A 21,884-nucleotide genomic window follows, 5' to 3' on the forward strand; every position below is an offset into this window, starting at 1 on the left:
CTCATGACAGTGATCTGGGATATTTCAGGTACTAATTTGTCCCAAACACAAATGTATTTATGCTTCAGCATCTGAAAACATTTATAACTATTTCAGTGCAACTTATACTCCTCTACAATTTTTTCTTCTTTATCAAGCATTTTTTGGCTGCTGCGACTTATACTCCAGAGCGATTTATAGTCAGTGTTTAAAGAAGCTTTCTACTCTTTTAGAGTTTTTATTGGAGTAAAGAGACCAGGATGGAAATGAGAGTTCAAAAAAGAAAAAATCTCTGGTTTCACAGGAATCCCCGTGTCATAGCACAGGATGTCCTGGTCCACCACAGCAACCAAACTCTGAACTCAGTGACAGTGAGCGTAACACAGGTGATCTGCTCACCTGGATTATTAAACATCTTGTTCTTCACGATGACCTGGTAGGTGTTCAGGGCTTCTGGGTACATTTCGTTGTGTTCATACTGGTTTGCAAGGTTGAGCAAAACCTGTCAATAGGGGAAGAATTGGGTAAATACTGTGATAATGAATTTGCTTTATTTGTTACATATTTATTCCACTCAAATGTTTCAGATTAACATCCTTTGCCAAAGATAACCCAAGTGAAAAAATGTTATATGTTGTTCTGGTTCGTTTTTGATGTCCTGGATGGGATTTTGTTGTCAGATTCCAAATTTCTCCAGTTGTCTAAAAAACTGTTTTTTGGACAAGCATGTGTAATCCATCAGGGATTTTCTTTTGACATCATTGGATTTTTTAATTGAACTTATTAAACGGCCTTTTTCTCTAGTTGCTTTGTTAGGATGGTCTGAGAGAAGTCAGGCCTGGCATAATGTAACATCTCCTCCTGACAACCTGCAATGTAAATCTGTCCTCTGTAGAGCACATTTCTAAACCTGAATATCTCCCAACCACTGCATACCACTGAATTAACTCCTTTTTCAAAGAACATTTTAATGATAGCAAATGCGAAAGGAATTGTAGTTTTTGGTGGGATGACATTTCTTAACTGTGTGCAGATGACACACAATCAAACAGGAAAAGAACCCAAGCGGACCTTAAATAATTCATTCACTGCTCGTTTTTCACATTTTTTTAAGCAGGAGTTTGTTTGGCTCAAAACACATTTTTTAAGATAAATTGATCTTAAAATGTGTATTCCTAGTCTTACTTTAAGTTGATTATGGTCTAGAAATAGGGATAGTTGGATTGTTGCTTAAAATAGAATATGTTTGGGGGAATCGAAATGATACCAACTGTAATTAAATTATTTTGCACAACATGCTTATTTTAAGACATGATATTTCCAATAACACGAGAAAAAAAAACGAAATATGAGCGTTTATAGCTAACATCATGATTTATTTATTCTAAAATGTGAAGAACATCACAACTTATTTTAAAAATTTTTACCAAGACAAATTCTACGTGTTTCATTAGCAGATTTTTTCTTTACTTACAACAAGGGGAAAACATCTTATATTCTATATTTTTTACCTCGTTTTGAGAAGAATATTTTTTCCAGTGTAAATAATGAACTTGTATTAAACAGAGGCAATTATTTCATAAAAAGGTATGAAAAAATGACATGTTATTTTATCCGTCTCCCCACACAAAAAGAAAACAAATCAAACAGAACAGAAAAGTGGAAAACAGATCAATCACAGAAGAACGGGAGAACACTACTTGCCGTCAATCTAACTTACAGAGTAGGTTAGGTCTAAATTAATATGATCCGCAGTACCAGACTGTTCCCTCTGCCTGACGAGCGCCTGCTCCTTTCTCCTCGCCTCTTTGGCCTTTTCAAGAGCCTATAGCGACACATCAAAGACCCAAACCCAAAGGCAGATCAGCAGCTGTGATATAAATGCTCATGTTTGAGGTGAAAAAACATAAACGGTCAAATTCATGTTAAAAATACAGGATAAATAAAAGGAAAACTAACCCTAAGAATCCCAATTATTACTCCGTTTTTCCTTTTTGGTTACATATAAGTGTTTTTTCGAGATGACAAATGTCATGTAGTCATTTTAGCATGAACAACAGAGCTACAAATCTTACAAAACAAATGGAATAACTGCATACAGGCTGAGGTAAATAAATGATCTCCCTGACCAACTGTGAGGCGCCACTGCTGTAAGCCATGCAACTCTCCTCTATCAGGTCATTGACTTTCTTCTCCATGATTTTGATCTTCTCCTCGGGCCTGAAAGACAACAGGACAGAACGTGACTGTGTTAATATCTACGATCAGGTTGGTTGAAAGGCCAACAAAACAAACTGATAGATATAGAAATAGTGCCTGCCTTTGTGTATGTATGTGTGTGTGTGTGTGTGTGTGTGGGGGGGGGGGGGGGGGGTTGTTGTTGGCATAGTTTGTCGTGTCATTTTATTTTTAAATTTGATTGTATTTTATGCAAAGCGCTTTGAGGGACATGTGCTGGAAAAGTGCTATATAAATAAAGGTTGATTTGATTTGACAATTTTAACGAGGAATCAATTAAAAAAAGGAATAACTCACGCGTCCTCATTCTTTCCTTCAAGAGGAGGTGCGGGGCCCCTGTGCTGGCCCAGTGTGTCAAATGTTGAACCTGAAGAAAAAAAAAACTGTTTAAACTATGGGCTGGGTGAATACTCGATTCTGATTGGCTGCAGGATGTCAGTTAAAAGTTACAATGGACACTGGTTGAATAGTTTGAATTATTATTGCACTGGCCTAAATGGACTTTGTTTCTTTAAAACAAACTTTTGCTTCATCATCTGGACAAAAACTAAGCAGTAAGAGGTGAACTTTCTCTCTGAAATGATCCTTTGTACCATCCATGGGCTGAACAGTAGAACAGTGGTTAGTGCTTTTACCTCACAGTGAAAAGGCGTCGGTTCAAATCCAAGCTGGGTCCCTTGCTGTATGGAATTTGCATGTTCTCCATGATGCTAAGAGCACTTCCGGGCATTCTGGGTTGATTGGTTTTTCTAAAGTGTCCCTAGGTGTGACTGAGAGTGTGTGTTATTGTGTGAACCTGCGACAGGGCTGGTAACCTGTCCAGGGTGTGACCCACCTTCTCCAACCAGTAGCCGGCTAAGGCTCTGGCAGCCCCGTGCTCCCAAAAGGGGTACAGCGGGTTCAGAAAATGGATGGATCACTTAACATGACGTTCAGCATATATAGCACTTTTCTCCGCTGCAGCAGAGACAGGTCGGTGCAGGCTCAGGAGCCGTTATCATGACAACGCATTGCGTTTAGTAAAATAAGTAACAAGAAAGTACCAAACAAAAACAAAAAAACTTAAGCCAGACTTTGTATGTGATTCACTTGAACTTACCACGCATCATGGTGGACGTGTAACCTGCAGCTCTGATAGAAGTCATCGGACGAGCAGCTCCTTCCTGAAACATTTTTGAAAAAAGCAGTCTCATTTCACATGAGCTTTGATTACACAAGTGGACTTAACAAAGTATGTCAATGCAGAGAGGCGACAATATTAAGAGAGACAATTGTGTATTTGCTCACAAAACCAGTCTGAAGTATTTGCAGATGTTCCAAGCAGGAATGAAGTCATGTAAGAAAACATCAAAGCTTTTAAGAATATACTTTCACCTGCACAGCTCCAGTCACAGGTCTGCCTGCTGATGATGCCAAAGGGACCCGAGACTACATGAAACAGCAATAAAGACAAGAAGTTGCACACATTAAAGCTTATCTGAGAAAACGGACCCCAAGCAATTTCCTTAACATACACACAAACACACACACACACAACTATAACCAAGAGCAACACTTCTTTACAAACAATTTAAACAACTGATTTAACAGAAAATAATAACATGTCTGAATGATACTTTTAAAGAAAATCTTTCCTATTTTACTCAAAATCTTTCTTTGGATGTTTCATTGAAAAATATGTCACTGCCGATGAAATTATGCAATAAAGTTATCAAACCAGTTTTTCAAACTACAACCTTATTGTCAAACAATAACCACTGAGTTAAATATAAATGGGTTTCTTGTACATTTTATTACATATTTGCAAATCATGTACTTCTGGTATTACTTGTTGGTCTCATGCATGTTATGCATTTTATGTTGAGATTCTATTTAACTTAAAATAAAAAGTGGAGATTTCACGATAAATCAAGAAAATAAATGAACATAAATCAGCTTCAGATACATTTTTTTAGGTATTTTACTTGAAAACTACGCAATTTCACCATTCTTGACGGTCATAAGAGAAAAAGAAAAAGACGAAAGAAAAAAAAACAGAATGACTAGACTCTAGAGAAAGGAAGAAGGATGAACTTACTCCAAAAGATGAAGCTAAAGGTCGACCTCCAATGGCAGTACCTGGCAACTTTGCAGTCATCTTGACAAAACAAAGACACATTTCTGCTATTAAACCACAAAATTACAATTTATTGATCCATCTTCAGTGTATTGCTCTACTCCTCTTTACTGTAGTTTGATCCAGAAATATTTAGGCACAGATATAGTTTAAAATTTTAGCCCTTCATTGATGAAAAAATGATCATTCAGGGAAGTAGTATGAATATTTGTAGTTTAAGTTTTGTTTAAAATTAAATAAAGAGTTGTAAGGAGCTTTTGTCTCGAAAATATTACACTCACTAGGGGGCGTCCGTGAGAAATAATAATATTAATAAAGAATTAGGGAATCATATTTGCATTAATACTCATTACTCAGACAGACAATATCCACATATTTTTTTGTGTCACACAGCAAAACTAATGTTTAGTCTTACCAGAGGTCTTCTTCCTTGGCTTGTCCGCAGTGCCTGCTGGAAGCCTATATCATTCTCCAACTCCTTTAAAATAATGAACCATTCGTTTATTTTAACTACAATGTCCCCGCCCATCAGCACACAGACGTGTTATATGGTAGTTTAGGATCATTAGCTGCGACTCCAACATTGTACAACAAGTGAATCCAATTGTATAGCTTAGGTGTTGCAGTGAAGGAAAGCTCACCTCTGTGAAAAACGTTGAATTAAAGTCGTTGTAACCCGAATAAAGATCTTCGTCCTCCACTGCTAAATGAACGTTTTCCATTTTCTCTCCACGCGATAAACTGGCTTTAAAAAGAAGCACTTATCGTCTAAACAAAACCGTTTTCCTCTTCTTCTAACAGTTTTTTAAACAAGCCCGTTTGTTGTAGTTGTTAGGATTTATTCCCACAATTCAACGCGGCATTGGTGGGATTCAGTCCTTTTCCAAACGTTCAATTGGTTAACAAGGAGTCATTCATCGTGTGGACCTAACCTGATTGGTTGAATGTTACTCACCCGTTGCTAGGTGACAATCGTAAACATTAGCATCTCTGCAACAACTTGTCAAAATTCAAAATTATTTTTCTCAGTGTCTAGCTTTTACTTGTCACTATATACAACTATGTAATGATTCTCTTGTGTATTCCCCAGAAGAGGATAAACATTAAACGATGTCGTTTTCAATTTTTTGAGTTTTTTGTCCTTAAGGGTTGCCGTATCACCCTCTACGCGTGACTAGGAAGGGGGGGGAGTGAAAGAAATTTGGCATAAATGCAGAAATCTCTGGTTGAACTGCAATACTAAAATAAATCATGAACATTTCGGAGTCAAAGACCATCACTGTAATCGGCAGGTGAGTAAGAAAAGACAGTTTGTTTGCACACAGAAAAAAAACCATTTTGGTTTGTTAAACTTGCATGTGTAAAAAAAAAAGCGGTAGTATATTTCCACAAGTTTACTTACAACTAGGTCGGCGTACCGAACGTTTTGCAAGCATTAAGACAACAGCTATTCGTAATAACGCTAAAAAGAAACGTTCAAGCGGTTTTTGTTTTAGCAGACAGATTTTTTTTATCTAATAAGAGGAAGAACTGTTATTTGTCCATTGGGTTGGCTTTTTCTCGTCTTATCCTGTTTACATTTTAACCTGTTTTCTGCACCTTGATCAGTGTATCTGTGCACTGAGCGGTCTTTGTAACAGGGGTCAGTCTGCTGTAACCCGTAAACAGTTTTCAGTGTCTATATTACTGGAAATAGCTTTTATTTCATGTTGTCTATTCTTAGCTTTTGTACGTTTTTTTATTAGATTCACAGATATACTTTTTTTAAAAATTGTTTTTGCAATTCTTCTTTCTTACTGCCCCTTTGAGCGAACATTTCACCTGAGCTTAAAAGTCAATTTGCACCATTGACTGTATAAGAGAACTGGACTGAGTGGTCTGGACTGACCAAATAGGAAGTACCCTCTAGTCCCCTAAAGCCTAAATCATGCAGACCTCTATTGAAACATAAACAACTATCACTCATTATTATTACTATGCAATTATTGTACAATAAGTATTATTATTATTACTATTAGTCATTCTATTTGTCAGAATAACTGTTCTTCATCTGATACCTTTTTTAATATGTTCCTGATAATCCAAATTCTTTTGGATTATATTTTTTTCTGTAATGCAAGTTATTCAAGTTATGAACTGGCCAATCAGATTCCTTAAAAAAGTAGATGGCCTCACATCAAATATTCAAAGCATTTGATTCTCCTGAGCCCACTTTCAGTAGAAAGGGTGTGGTCTTACAACATGCTTACTCCTGTTTGGTCAGAGCGGTTGCTATAGAAATGTAGACCCAGACCGACTGGGACAAATCACTGCTTACTGCCTGGTTCCAACATGGCGATGGCCGTATAGTGGAAAAATGGAAAGTGAATTGACTTCATTTCATTGGAATTGGGAGCAAGGTATTTTCTATGGGTGACGTCACACTTGCTCTGCTCATCTCTCGTATACAGTCAATGATTTGCATGCATCATGTAGACCCACCCAAATACATTTTGGGCATAGCAAATTCCACCAATGAAAAAAAAAGACATCACAGCGCGAGAGACCATCAAAAATTGAAGTATGAAGTATGAATGGGGCAAAAATCTGCCCTGTAGGGCTCAAAAAATATTTCAAAATCCACAAACATAACCAAAACACAAGTCAGGGATATTAAAGGAAATTTTAAAATTATTATGGGATGGCCACAGGACCTAAAGCTTGGCAGTCATTTAGTGGCAAAATATGAAATTTGCGAATTTTCACTTTTAGCCACAATATGGGGAAAAAATTCACACACATGCCACCAGGTTAAGGGAATATGGGGAATAAAGGTGTAGTCAACAAAAACCCTCAGTTGCCAAGGAAATAAAAAAAATGTACTTTTACCAATTCTTCAAAAATTTACATAGACCTATCCAGAGCCCCCAGAAAACCAAAGTATAAAATGGAAACCCTGCCACTGTGAAAAAATGTTTTCATGAATTTGTTACGTGCAGCTCTGACCAGGTAGGAAGTGACAGCTGCTCGCAGCTTTAATTTTAAATGACATTTTCAGGTAATGTAATGTTTCAAAGGCAGTGTCAAAAAACAGCTGTAGAGATTTTACCATTCACCTATTCTCTTCAGCAATTATTGGGACTTACTTTGGACTCAGACTGGTGTTGACATTAAGTTGGGGCTTTTGATTTAAGACTATGTTCTTACTTCCAGGACATCACTGTCAATAGCTTAAAAAGGTTTTTAACTCTTGATTTCTTTGTTTATGTTTTATTTTGGTAGAGCAGAAACACTAAAGGTCTAATGCTGGCTGTCCAAAAGGCCAACCGCTCCAACAGCAGAGGGGCCAGAGTACTTGTTAAAACATATTAGGAGATGCACAGAATATTTTAAGAAACTATTCTCAGTTTTTTTTTAAAATGTTATCACTAATTTAAAACCAAGACACTTTAAGGTGACATTTGCATGAGCTCCTAAACCGCACTGTTTTCTAGGCTTTGTCTTTTCTTGGGCTTATTTAACATTTGCTGTATTATTGTAGTTGGATCCATGTCTTGGACAAAATTGCATAAAAAGTGCAAATATTTTCTAAAAAACCTCAGGCTCAGTGCCTTGTGCATCCTGTCTTGACCCTGCCTTGCAGGTACTTTTTAAGGACCATAACAACAATTAGTAACAGTAAAACACGGATATCTCTGCTCTCCAGTATAGATGGACTACTAACTAGGATCAATAACTTAGTTTGTGTGATTCTGTGTATAAACATTTCTGCTAATGATGTAGTGGGCTCATTGGCCGCTCCTGGGCTATGGTGTTTGCCAGCGGAGGCTACAGTGTGAAGATCTATGACAACCAGCCAGGACAGGCTGCCAAAGCTATCCTTGAGATAAGGTGGGTCATGATCATTGACTCTATGGTCACTCTGCAAAAATCATGTCATTATTCCAAATTCATTTGTATTTTCTATGACACTATCATTAAAAAGACACCCTGTGACTTGAATTGATCTCTATTTGGAACAATCCAGAAAAACATAAACACTTGGATTATAGTAAGTGAACTTGGCACATCAGCATTACTAAGTTCATGTTTAGCTAAAGCTACGGTTACATCATAGACTGTAAGAACAGTTTACAGTCTATGATCACATATACAACTACCACACCAAGTCTATGATCACATATACAACTACCACACCAAGTCTATGATCACATATACAACTACCACACCAAGTCTATGATCACATATACAACTACCACACCAAGTTGGGGAGGCATCGGCAGAGTCTTGAAGAAATTGTAAGCGTGGTCATGAATGCAGACGGGGGCAGTCCGGTGGCTTTCAGTTAGGTGGGGTTGGCGTTACAAAATCGGGCGAAAGCTGGGTGGTCAAAGCCAGATTGCTGGCCGGCAGCTCTGACTGGACAATGTTTAAATGTTTCTGACATTTAAGCGGCTGTCCATATCAAGTGTCACCGGCAGCCGACCGGTAGCCCAGGGAGCCTCAGTGTAGCAGCGTGTGCAGTGCGTGGGGGAGCTTGTGTGTTTGCACAGACACACCAAAAATTAGAGGGAACATTCCTGCCACCAGACCCCTACTGTGCTACCTCCTAATGTGCCAGGGCGGTGGCTGACTGATGCCAAAATTCATCTGGTTGCCGCACAGCATTTAAAAATGCGACTGCCGCCGCCTGATCACAAGTGCCACCGTGCGGCCACCTGCCGAATTTGCTGAAAAACTTGTATTTAGGTTGATGCACTGTGGCAATTTGCATATGTGACCATAGCTTCAGCGGTATTAGTTATATTTATATACACATTTTTTCAACATAAAGAAATTATATTGTCCCACATTAGAATATACCACTTTTTGGCTTTATAGCATATTAGGTTAAAGTCCAAACCCAACACAACGCACGGTTATCCAATAGCGCTTTACTTTATAAAACTTTGTCTACTGTACATTCATTTGGAAAGGAAAAAAGACAAACAAAGGATCTTACAAAGTTTTTATTAAATAGACTGGTCAGGTATGTATTATTTTACATGTATGATTATATTTGTCACAAAGTGAAATCTGTATTTTCTTGCTTGTGATATCTCAGTCAGCAGCTGAAGGAGTTGGAGGAAGCCCACATGCTTAGAGGGGAGCTCACCGCCACACAGCAGCTCACCCTGATAAGCAGCTATGACGACTTGTCTCAGGCCCTGGAAGGAGCCTTCTTTGTTCAGGTAAAGTCATCACAGAGGAGCACATGTCAGTATTCCTAATTTTACTGTTCAAAGGAGTTACAGGTGATTTGAACTGTTATTGTTAGGATTCTGACATTCTGATGTTGTTCAAAGCTGGATGAACTGGGGAATGAGGTTCTTCTTTTTCCAATGGAGTCGGATGAAAAGATTGTATTTTCTTTGTTTAATAATTCACTATTCTATTTGATAATCTACTTCAAATGCTGTTGATCCAGTTTACAGTGACAATGTTCAGCAGCTTTTTCTGATTTTACTATAACTAACTCTTACTGTAACTTTACTGAAAATTTTGAGTTTAAGCAATATTTTTTCCCTTTTGCAAATTTGGAACAACATACACTTTAAAAAAATGTAGTATTTCAATCCAGGAGGTCCAAAAGAAAGTCAAGTTTGCTTATAAAGGCCAATAAGGTCAATAAGAGAGTCGTTAAAACAAGGAAACTCTTTATTCAGATTAACATTAATGCAATTTTATTTTAATCTGGATAAAAATTAAATTTGTTTAAATTTAACTTAATAAAGTTTTGATCATGGTTGACATATCAAATTGATCAAAAATATGTTTAATAGCTACATAGAAAAGTGCAAGAAAGTGTTAGGGTGTAGAAAAGGGATTTGTATTCTGGCATAACGGGGGATGTTGCGGCTGCATGGTGGGGTACAGATTAGGACTCTCCCCTCAAAGGAAGAGGACCCTGCAACTGAGTCCTTTCTTTGTGGAGTTTACATGCTCTCCTTGTGCATGTGGGGGTTTTCTCTGGGAACTTCAGATGCCTCCCACAACCCAAAGATACAAACAACAGCCAAGGTGCTTCTGTCCACGGAAGCTCACCACAGTTTAGATTCAGCTAACAAACAAATAACAGTATATTTGCATTACAAAAATATTATTTACAGCATTTACATATTAACATCAAGGTTTGTTATAAAATGACAAAATAATCACTAAGTTCCTGAATGTTTTTGAAAGTGGCTGATAGTTATGCTCTGTCTGTGTTTTAGGAATGTGTGTTCGAGCAGCTTGAAATCAAGCAGAGCGTCTTTCAGGAGGTTGAGCAGATTGTGGGAAAGGATGTCATCCTGAGCAGCTCTACCTCATGCCTGGTGCCAAGCAGTGTCTTCTCTAAACTTCAGAACAAGAGCCGCTGCCTCGTCTCTCATCCGGTTAGTCGGAGGGAAGTTTCTGGCACAAAGAAACAAAACTTTTCATGCAATATTGACACAAAAAAGCAAAAATGATCAAGTTGACATAAATGTAGTAAAGTGAGAGAACTCTAGTCTACCGTTCTTCTCTAATCACAACAAGGTTTTATCTGCTAAAGTGAAGTGTATCATTTTTTCATTAATCATAAACGCTGCAGTTTTATATTTGTTTTCCCAGGTAAATCCACCTTACTATGTCAAACTGGTGGAGCTTGTACCCCACCCTCAGACGACAGCAACCATCATGGACACCACCCATGCTCTGATGACCAAAGTAAATACGCCTCATACCATACACCAGATTTCAGTTGACTTGTAACCAGTAGGAATGTAGCAAAAGTCTGTCGCTCAATCATTTTGGCATTGGTAAAAACAGAATAGTCATTGTCAAAATCCCACCAGTTAAGTTTTAGGGTCCTGTAATGCACTAAACACAGCATTCCCACCCTGCTGGGGATTATGTTTTCAGGGAATTGGGCAATTGTATTTCTTGATATGAAACTAATGTAAAAGTTGTTCTCTGGAAGTACTAAAAAACAAAAAAGTTTGAAATGGTCCAAAGCAAATTCTCTATGTTTTCATTGGAACTCAAGCTTCCATTTACTTGTATTGTTATATAGTTGCAGTTTAGAACTTTTTGGTCATTTCATGTAATACAGGGGTGGGCAAACTGCAGCCCGCGGGACACATCCATGTTTGGTCCAGCCCCCTGAACAATATCAGATACACATGATTTTATTTTTATCTGGTCATGCGATCGAGACCCACTTAGAATGTTACATTTTATTCCACCGCTCTGGAGTCTGTGCCCCAATCTAAACCCTCTGAAAATCTCTTTCATGTAGAACAGAAGACAGTCTTCCCGTTCCGCCTCGCAGTTCATCTTTTGCGTTTTTGCTCATTCTTTTAGGGCAATCATGCTTCTTTTTTTTTTTCATTACACACTGTTCTGTGTCTTGATTGGCTGGAGACCTTGTCAATCAATCTCCTCTGTGTCATGCAGCTCTCCAGAGTTTTACAGCCCTTAAACATCTGTAATCCTACTCTGGGGATTTCATCGATCACGGGTTATTTTTAGAACGCAACTCCCGTGATAAACGAGGGAACACTGTACTGGTGAAAAGGTGATGCAGATATATGTCCAGCTGCAGCAGAAGACATTAGAATTTGACTTTTTTTTCATTATCACTGGATGAGAAACATATGTGCAGGACACAGTGCTGCTGCTCAGTTTGATTTGAGAAATTTTACGCAAACTGTGAGATGTGGGAGGAGCTGCAGCCCTCCAAAGTCTCAGAGGAGAGGCTATGACGGGAGAAGACAGACTATTTATTTGTTAGGCTATATTTTTGAAATTGATTAGTATAATTTTTCCCGACTTTTTACTTTGAAAATCACAGAAGTGTTATTTGGCTAATTATTTATTTCATAAATAGTGTTTTTTAATTTATTAAAAGGATCATGAATGAATGAAACTTTATTCATTTAGAACTTTAGAACTCCTCAGGGGAACCAAAGTGCTTCACAATAAAAGAAAGAAAAAATACATTTAAAATCAGACGCATCAGAGAGGAAAAATGTTATGTGGCCCTCACAAGAAAAGGTTTGGGGACCCCGCTCTAGCATTTCTGTGGTGTTTTTTGTTGTTTGTTGTTTTTCATTCTTCCGATCGTTCAAACTGCACGTGAACGCAGCATTTCTCTAAGTTTGGGTTTTACACGAGGTACATAAAGCCATTGGTTTAATTGGCCCTAAAATGAGAACAAAAGCCACAGTTTTGAAATAAATATTTTCTGTTTTAAAAAAAAATTCAATCAAAATTTCTTTGTCCAGATTCCATGTTATTCCCTTCTCTTAAAAGGTGGATTACCAAAACATTCCACGCATCTGCTCCTTATTTGGCCCTTCTATCAAATTCTATAACCCTTTGTAGCCCACTAGTTGAAGAGTCTGCCCACCCCTGTTGTAATACTTCATCAGATAACACTGTTCATGGCTCCTGATAGGCATTTGCTAAAACTGCATATTTCCTAGTTCTGATCGGTTGAGAGTTGTGAACAAACTAATGGCCTTCGTGTGAAGTGAGCTCTCTGAACTAAACTAAAACTAGACTTTTGTAGACTTACACTAATAGAGTTTTATATTTTCTCAGTTTTTCTCTCTTTTAAATGATAATATACCTTCCAACATCACCTGGGGTGGACTTTATGTCAGTCTTTGTGCACGTTTTTAAAAATATTTTACTTTTTAATAGTTTGTTGTGATTGATATTGTGCTGTTTTGTTTTGCAACATTTGATGGAGCTGCACTTTTGTAATAAATGTGCAACTCGTCTGCTGTATTAAAAAGAGTAATTTAACTCAAAAATTCTTTTTAAACTGTTATGTAATTCTAATAAAACAACAAATAAATCTTTTGTCCATTTCTTATTCTTGGTCATTTGTGATCCGTCTTCCTTTAGGTTGGCCAGGTACCTGTCTGCCTGAAAAAAGAGATTGATGGCTTTGCCATAAACCGGGTCCAAGCAGCTATTATCGCAGAGTCATGGAGGCTGGTCCAGGTCAGTTTCTTTTTGTGCCACTTTTTTACACATTAGCGCTAAATTCATTGGAAATAAAGTTGCGGAAAAATATATTTAAGTGTATCTTCTTTAAAAACAAAGCATTAATAATTGTTTCTTTTTTCACCTATGTAACAAAATTGTTACAATTTTCCAACAATAAGGGAAAACTTTTGTTTAAACAATCTTAAAAAAATGTGACACACACACCGCCAGTTTAAGTCTTTAACCACAACCAAAGTTTTGTTGACCTTTGACCTCATTTGAGGGGCTGCCCCTCTTAAATTTCCCCCCAAAAGAATAAAACAACTTTTGTACCAACTACAAATTTATCTTCTCCTAGGGATTTTGACCTTTCGCCTCCTAACTTGGACGCTGTAGCTCAGAAGCTACAACAATTGTCCACCAACAGGAAGGTCACTGGATCAATTCCTGGTGTTTTATATTTCTTCGGTGGCTCGGTGGCTCGGTTGGTAAGGTGACAAGCTACCATGCAGGAATCCAGGGTTCGATTCCCGGAGGGGAATAAGCAATGGTACTGGGGGGCAATTACCATATCAATGGCGAGCAGTTAACATCACCCAGTGGAGGTCCTTAGGCCCTTAACACTACTGCCTCCCGAGCACGGTTCAGCTGCAGCTCACCGCTCCCCCAGGGGATGGGTCAAATGCGGAGAAGAATTTCCCCATTGAGGGATGAATACAGTATAAATTATTTTATTTTTTTATTATTAACTCCTCAAGCATCAATTTATGACTATGGCTTGTTGAGGCAGCACTGATGAGTTGCTGTTTCTTATAATCTCTGTTTTTGTCCTCATCCTTTCAGCTTTTGCATTTCCTCTTTCCTCATTCTTCAAGATTCAAGATCAACTTAAACATCCCCAAAGGGAAATTTATTTGTAGTAGCAGCACCACAGAATAAGATAAGAGATAAAATAAATACAAGACACAAAATATACAGGGAAGAAAAAAAAATTAACAGGTGAAAAATAGACAGTCGATAACTCTAGAACTCTTGAATTAGATGTAGTCCCCAAAAATGGTGTGGAGTGTTTTTCAAATCATGCTTCTCATTTATCTGCTAAGCCGTTTGTTCCCTTTCGGGGTCACAGGGCTGCTGGAGCCTATCACGGCCACTTCTGGGTGAAGGCAGAGGACATCCTGGACAGGTCGCCAGTCTGTCACAGGCTTGCTTCTCCATCTGGCAACCTGATAGACAAGCCTAGGTTTTACAATGGCCAGGAGAACATGACGTCTCTGAAAGCATCGTGCCAAATGTGATGATTGGTGGAGGGGGGATTATGATGTGGGATTGTTTGTTTGTTTTTGTAGATGGTCTAGGAAATTTATGGACAAATCTATGGTTCAAATTTTGATCCTTTTAAATAATTTCTAAAACTAGAATGGGAAAAGCCTGAAGCTATCACACTCCTCCTTTGTACGTCTTTATTTCACTTCAGATCTGGAAGCACACACCTTCCCTAGCTTTAAGATTAGACTTGAGAAGTTTGTCTTGATTCAACTTGTAGATGGGGATAAACTCATACCCCGAGTCAAGTCGTTAGTAATGCTATCACAAACCGGAACCACTTGGGGTTGTTTTAGGTTAAACCATTCGTTTTCCTTACTGTTGACCTGTCTGCTCTTTCTTCTTTTCTGTGCTTATATCTGTGTGTCAGATCACGCTCATAACGGCACAATGAATACAAATTAGTTTTACTTTTGTCGAGTTCTAAAACTTCCATAAATACTTGAGGAAGAAATGGTTTAATAAATCACAAAGGGATGTAGCAGCAGTTATGGGAGTGCTGTTTTGCAGTGTAGTGTGAAAAGTATGAAACATGAAAAGCTTCGTCTTAACACAATGTTGTACGCTTAAACTGAAAGTTAACACCTTTATTAGGTCAGATAAAGTTGAGGTTCTCTTCTTGGAATTTAAAGCTGAATCCTAGTAACGACGACATCAGACGGACGGAAAAAAAATAGACACAAACTAGTTGAAAATTTATTTTTTAATTAACCCCACAGATTCTCTGTTGGATTGAGGTCCAGAGACCACTTCAGAACCTTGAAATGCTTTTTATATAGCTGCTTTTGTATGTTGTTATTATGTTTACCCATAATGCTCTCACTGATGGAAGGAGGGCTTTGTCCAATATCTCTTCATACATGACCCCATTCACGCTTTCCTTAAAGCAGATCGATTGTTTTGCCTCATTTGTAGAAAACCAACCCCAAACCATGATGTTTCCACCCAAGTGCCTCATAGTGGGCTTTGTGTTCTTGAGATGCGACTTAGCATTCTTCTTCCTCCTTCAAACACAGCGAGAGGCATTTACACCAAGGAGTTCCATTTTGGTTTCAACACATGACATTCTACCAGTCCTTCTCTGGATCATTTAGATGCTCTCTGGAGAACTTTAGATAGACCAGGACATGTGCTGGTTTAAGCAGGGGGACCTTTGGACTGGATATGAATCCATGATGATTAACTGTGTTACTAGAGTAATCTTTGTTACTGTGGTCCTAGCTCTCTACAGGTCATTGACTAGTTCCCTTGTGTAGTTCTGGTCTGTTCCAAATTGTTCTCTAGATCATTTGTACTCCACCAGGTGAGCTCTTTGAGCTCCAGGTGGAGGGATATTGTCAGTGATCCTGTGTGTCTTCCATTTTCTAATTATTGCTCCAACAGTAGATCACTTCTCATCAAGCTGCTTTCTTACTGTAAATTGGTTAATCCCAGTCTTGTTTAGGTCTACAATCTTGTTCCTGGTGTCCTCAGACAGCTCTTCGGTCTTAGTCATGTAGAGGTTACAATCTAGCTGTTTTTGCTCAAATAACCAGTTCCAACAGGTAACATTAATGCAGGTAATGAACGTAAGATAGAGCTTTAAGGAGCGTCTTTAAAAAAAAATAGGTCTGTGAGGGACAGAATTCAGAAAACACAGAATTCAGCTTCACAAACTGACAGCAAATTTGAAAAAGCCTTTATGAGAACTGATGTAGAATAATTTTCCTGAACATCCGGATGTTTTTCTCATTTCTGCAGTTTAAAACATTGTCAAAAAAACACACAAGTCATGTTATGTAAGGTGTCAATAATATTTCTTAGGGAGAGGCAAAATAAAAAAAAGAGACTTTAACAAGACATAAAAAGGAAATGTTTTTCTACATTTACACATTTCCCCATCCTGAATGAGAACGTTCAAAAACGTTTTCCTTTTTTTCGTGCAATCAGCCACTATTGAACAAGGATCTGAGAAACTTTTGGCCTTTGCCCTTCCAGATTTCAGTTAAACATCCTCTGTGGGGTTTGTTGACACATTTTTTCTCGTCTCTCCAGGACGGCGTTATCTCAGTGAAGGACATTGACTTAGTGATGTCAGAGGGACTGGGAATGCGTTATGCTTTTATAGGCCCCATGGAAACAATGCACCTCAATGCCCCTGAAGGTAATGCAACATACATGACATTTTTACTCAGTTTTGGTTTTGCCACTAATCCTGATTTTGAACATTGTTTTTCTTCAAGAGCCAACAAAATGCATTAATGAGAGGCAAATATAGGTCAATCTTCCTAACTTGGACAATCTAAAAAAAATAACAACTTTGCTGATGAAAGTGTGGTGGATTTCATTTATATACTTGTACCACTTTAACAAAATGTAAAAAAATCCATTTCTTTTTACCATCAGTTGGTTAAAATGTGGGTGTGTGTTTTTGCATGTGTGTGCGTGTGCACACGTATGTGTAAAATAGGGGTAAACCTGACATTTAGCTGAGAAAGCTTTTAGAAACCTAAACCGACATCTTAGGAAAAAAATAAAATTAATAGACACAATACAGTGAACCCATAGCTGAAGTTACTTGGTTTAGATCAGTTTTTCCCCCTATTTTTAAAGGAAAAAACTTATACAAATTTTTTACTTTAGTTATTTTGGCAGAATTCTATTAAGACAAGCAATGAGTAATACTTGGGGGAGTTCAGCTTTTATAAATTCACCCGTATATCTTCTCCTGCTCATCCGGAGCCGGGTCACAGAGGCAGCAGTCTCAATAGAGATGGCCAGATATCCAGCTCCTCTGGGGGAATCCTAAAACGTTCACAGGCCAGCCAAGAGACGTGGTCTCTACAGCATGTCCTGGGGTCTTCCCGGGGTCTCCGCCCAGTGGGAAACACCCAGAATACTTCCACATGGGGATGTCCAGGAGTCATCCAGAAGAGATCCCTGAGTTAGCTCGACTAGCCTGTCTCGATATGCAGGAGCAGCGGCTCTCCTTCGAGCTCTCTGTTTTGGCAAAATAACTATCATGTTCTAAGATTGTCGTGGTGCCTTTAACACCGTCAGGTGGTGCAAGCTGGCAGGAGGAAGAGAGCAGCTTGAACGTGCGGAGGGGGTGTGTCTGCAGCTGTGAACGCCGACCAAAGTCTATTATGGGATGTAGAGTTTTTCTTGAAAGACAGCTATCTCGTAGGTGACACATAATAATAATAATTGGTACTTTATTGATCCCACAATGGGGAAATTCTTCTCTGCATTTGACCCATCCCTTGGGGGAGCAGTGAGCTGCAGTCTAACCGCGCTCAGGAGGCAGCAGCGTTAAGGGCCTAAGGACCCTCACTGGGTGATGTTAACTGAGACGGTTATTGACCCAGTACCATTGTTTATCCCCCTCCGGGAATCGAACCCTGGATTCCTGCATGATAGCCTCTCACCTTACCAACCGAGCTTCCCAGCCGCTAATGAGCACCCCCCAAAAAAAGGCCTTTTCCCCCCTAGACTAAAACCACCCATTTTCCAAAATTAATTAGATTTGCGTTAGGGCACCCCTACTCTCCTGTCACCTTGCTGCTACGATGACCGTATGTTGTGCTGTCTGTGTAGAACACGCTAGAGGGGGGGGTTGCACGTGGGGGAAAACAACAAACAGGTAGAGAGGCGGGGGCTGGGCTAAGACTCACCGCTTATGATTCCAGCCCCGCAACAAACTAACAGCTGCTTCCTAATAAAAAATAGTTTTCATTCATAAAATTAATATAATTTATTGGGTTTACTGGATATAAAGAAAAAGAAAAAATAGAAAGGAGTCTGCATCAAAGGAAATTTGTTTCCATCATCTCATTCATCTTAACTCTGGGTGTTTGACAGACGGAAAAGTCTATTCAAGGTTGTGGAAAATGGACAAAAGATTAAAGGAAACGTCACGCTCATGAAGAATAAAAATATTTAAAATAAATAATTAAATAAATATCCTGACAGCATTTTGAATCAATACAAGTATTGCTAATTGAACTAACTTGAAAGAAACATTTTTTCTAACACACTTAGTGTTGCGGCTCCCTGTGCTTTCATCTCAGTGGGAAACTGATCCAAATGGCCCTTTGAGAAGTACAGGTTGCCGACCCCTGACCTACCCAGAGAAGGCATACCCCCTTTCTCTCGTTGAGAACAATAGCCTCTGACTTAGAGGTGCCAGTTCTTATTCTAGCCACGTCACACTCTTCTGCACACAACCCCAGTGCACGCTGAAGGTCCATCCATCTATCGTCTTAGCCCGCTGAATCCCCAAATCTGCAAAGCACATGTAGGTAAAAAATGTTATATATTTTATCCAAAATCTTTTCTATGCACTCTCAGGTTTGGAAGATTATATGAAGCGATATGGCAAAGGCATTCAGAGAGTCCTGACTTCATTTGGGCCTGTGCCTAACTTCTTCGATCAGGGAGCCGGGAGCATCGTTGAGGTATGAGCACAGATTTTTAAGCTCATTTCATAAAGGAGGGGTGTGTGTCATGGCAAGGATTGGAGCAAATCAGTGTGGTGATGAAACAAATAATTGATATAGGTGATCTGTTAATGGTCGTGTTTAAATTTCAGGATAAATATAGTTAAAACATTAGTGCTAATTTCTGTTGACGCTTGATGGTATTTGTACTTGTTCTTCATTTGTACTGTTGGGCTAAAGCCGCAGTCATTTGAATCAGAGGCATTCACAAACCATTGAAAAGTCAAACATTTGCACTTACTTCCCTATCAAATGAGTAAAGAAAAAAAACACTAATTTAATTTGAGTCACATATTTAAAAATTTTGCTGCATTCTCTTTACATACCACCATGGTCAATTGTTTGACTCGCCCATCTCAGAGAGAGAACAGTTTGAGGATTTACATTAAAAAAAAACTTGCCAAATATACAGTGGAAGGAATAAGTTTTTTGCTGATTTTTTAGTTTTGCCAACTTAAAGAGAAGCTGACAGTCTGTCAAGCTATTGGTCGGTTCATTTGAACAATGAGACATAGAAAATCAAGAAAATGACTTTAAAGAATTGATATACATTTGCATTTGATTAACCCTTGTGCTATCCTATGGCGTCAAGATGACCATTGACGTGTTCTCCCTACCATGACAAAGGTGGATAAAGGTGGAGAGGATTTAATGTAATCCATGGAAACCAGTGTAGATCACAAATCATTGAAGAAAAAAGGTTCAGTGCACTGTCTAGTGGGTCTAGATGACCCAACTCCCTATGTTAAAGTGCCTAGGATAGCACAAGGGTTAAGGAAAATAAGTATTTGATCCCCAAGTAACCATGAAGAGTTCTGGTTCACACAGACCAGTAACCCGAAGATTGTTACCCAAATTAAAGACACCTGTTTGAACTGATCACCTGTAGAAAAGACACCTGTCCACAGAATCCGTCCATCAGTCAGACTCCAAACTCTCCAACATGGAAAGACTAAAGAGCTTTCAGTGGATTTAAGGGAGAAGAATGTAGACTTGCACAAAACCAGAATTGACTACAAAACCATCAAAGCTGGAGTTTGTCAACAAACAGCCTCATGATTTAGAGAGTGATTGGAAGAAAGTGCTATAGTCAGATCAAACCAAAATGGAGCTCTATGGCAACAACTCAGCCAATCGTGTTTGGAGGAAGAGAAATGCTGCCTATAAACACCATCCCCACTGTCAAACATGGAGGTGGAAATATTATGGTCTTGGAGTGTTTTTCTACACAGGGCTACTTCCCCATGTAGATGGGAGGATGGATGGAGCCATGTACCGTCAAATCGTGAGCGAGACCATCCACCAGGACACTTAAAATGGGATGGGTGGGTCTTCCAACAAGAAAATGATCTAAAACATAAAGCCAAGCCAGCCAAGAAATGGCTAAAGAAAAAGCATATCACGCTCATGGAGGGGGTCCAGCCAGTTTCTGGACCTCAATCCTATAAAAAAAAAACTATAGAGAGCTGAAGCTCAGAGTTACCAAGCAACAGCCACAAAATCTAAATAATTATAAGTCATTTGAAAGAAGATGACAGACCGTCGTTTTTTCTTAATTGGGCAAACTTATAAAACCAGCTAGGGATCAAATACTTACCTCCTCCACTGAAGCTATGTTTGTTTTAAATTTATAAGCATCTCCCTAAAATGTGATCCATTACAATGTTAAAAGTTAAGAAAATTTACTATTTTCTTTACTGCAGTGGGAGCCAAACATTTTGAATTTTTGTTTTGCATGATCAACATTGTCAAAATTGATAAATGCCTGTGTAAAAAAAAACTTAGAGAGTTTGTGTATGTGTGTGTGGATGGTTGGAGGGCGTTGTAACAAACTTCCAAATCTGAATTTTTACTCTTAAACGTTTCCATCCATGTTCAAAATATATTTAACTAATGCATGAATAAAAAAAAAAACAAGAACCGCAACTTAGATTTTTATGTTGATGTAATTTATCATTTGACTGTAAGTAATGAAGAACTTTGACTTGATTTTTGCAAATGAAAGATCCCATTTCTTTACACTAATGATATGAACTTTATATCTTCAGGAAATGTGTGAGCTCATTCCCAATGATGAGCAGCATTTGTCAGCAAGGAAGGAGAGGAGGGATCAGCTTCTTATGCAACTGTCCAAACTGAAGAAAGACCAGTGAGAGCGCCATCATCAAGAACAACTTTATAATAAATGCACACATTTATAGATCAATAAGGACTTTAATTGATTGTAAGGGAAAACCTCAAAATACTGCATTTTGAGGTGGTAAAATTCTACTTTCTCAGCAATCTAGAGTGTAATTCATGAAGGATTTGATTCTCTTTTAAAGTTTTCTAAAATGTGGGAAGCATTTGTAATGTGATGCTGTTAAGATATTGTTTTCTCAATAAATTCAGTTCAGTCTTTCATTGTAATTCCACATTGTCAATGTAACATTACTGCCACATTTTTGATCAGCCTTCATAAATAATCAATTGTGATTTTTTTTAATTTACACATAGAACATGACAATGAATACCTTTCAGGTTTTCAAAGCCTCTTCCAATGGAAGTTTTTTTTTTTTTCATTTTTTTTTTTTTCCGGTTCCGGGTTACACAGCAGGACGCGTGGCGTGATTTTCCCCAAAAAAAAGAGCTGACCATGCCCTCGAAGAAACCCCAGGAATACGAATTTGCAATTTGAACATTTAATTTGCAATTTAGAATTCAATGTAAAAATTACAATTCAATCTGAAAAATATTAATATAAATAAAAGCAAAATCAATTGCATTTT

The 21,884-nt window shown here is 38.3% G+C and overlaps 2 protein-coding genes across 8 annotated transcripts in view; one reads left to right on the forward strand and one right to left on the reverse strand.

Annotated features, from left to right (window-relative positions):
• The window catches only part of ift88 (intraflagellar transport 88 homolog), a 29,333-nt gene extending 24,096 nt beyond the window's left edge, over positions 1–5,237 (reverse strand). For 5 of the 6 annotated variants that reach the window (XM_020713214.2, XM_011489446.2, XM_020713213.2 and 2 more), the window contains exons 1-9: positions 4,975–5,237; positions 4,749–4,811; positions 4,295–4,354; positions 3,592–3,645; positions 3,317–3,380; positions 2,515–2,584; positions 2,109–2,199; positions 1,700–1,804; positions 379–481 (exon numbers count right to left, since the gene is read on the reverse strand). In XM_020713214.2, the coding sequence (XP_020568873.1) occupies positions 379–481; positions 1,700–1,804; positions 2,109–2,199; positions 2,515–2,584; positions 3,317–3,380; positions 3,592–3,645; positions 4,295–4,354; positions 4,749–4,811; positions 4,975–5,055 (691 nt within the window). In that variant the 5' untranslated portion in view covers positions 5,056–5,237. Of the gene's footprint in view, positions 1–378; positions 482–1,699; positions 1,805–2,108; positions 2,200–2,514; positions 2,585–2,852; positions 2,977–3,316; positions 3,381–3,591; positions 3,646–4,294; positions 4,355–4,748; positions 4,812–4,974 lie in introns of those variants that run through there. The other variant, XM_078939629.1, reaches the window with a different exon arrangement.
• A 228-nt stretch (positions 5,238–5,465) lies between these two features.
• cryl1 (crystallin, lambda 1) lies at positions 5,466–21,525 on the forward strand. Of its 2 annotated transcripts, none has more exons than XR_013652710.1 (9): positions 5,466–5,625; positions 8,096–8,203; positions 9,417–9,543; positions 10,567–10,728; positions 10,946–11,041; positions 13,229–13,327; positions 16,673–16,781; positions 18,968–20,441; positions 21,165–21,525. XR_013652710.1 is itself a non-coding variant. In XM_004081597.4 (9 exons), the coding sequence occupies exons 1-9, from the start codon at positions 5,585–5,587 to the stop codon at positions 21,267–21,269; spliced, it is 954 nt and encodes a 317-aa protein (XP_004081645.1). In that variant the 5' UTR covers positions 5,466–5,584; the 3' UTR covers positions 21,270–21,525. The 2 variants fall into 2 exon arrangements, 1 of the variants encoding a protein (XP_004081645.1); XM_004081597.4 differs by having other exon boundaries at positions 18,968–19,074.
• Positions 21,526–21,884: the final 359 nt, after the last annotated feature.

The sequence above is a fragment of the Oryzias latipes genome, chromosome 21 (assembly GCF_053564925.1).
Source record: "Oryzias latipes strain Hd-rR chromosome 21, Olatipes_Hd-rR_3.1".
NCBI classification, from domain to species: domain Eukaryota; kingdom Metazoa; phylum Chordata; class Actinopteri; order Beloniformes; family Adrianichthyidae; genus Oryzias; species Oryzias latipes.

What these genes read in the sequence shown, in the direction of transcription:
- cryl1 (XM_004081597.4), top strand. Translation starts at nt 5,585, where the DNA reads ATGAACATTTCGGAGTCAAAGACCATCACTGTAATCGGCAG. An exon ending in GCTGCCTCGTCTCTCATCCG is followed by an intron (nt 10,729 to 10,945) that starts GTTAGTCGGAGG and finishes TTGTTTTCCCAG; the next exon opens with GTAAATCCACCTTACTATGT. An exon ending in GCACCTCAATGCCCCTGAAG is followed by an intron (nt 16,782 to 18,967) that starts GTAATGCAACAT and finishes ATGCACTCTCAG; the next exon opens with GTTTGGAAGATTATATGAAG.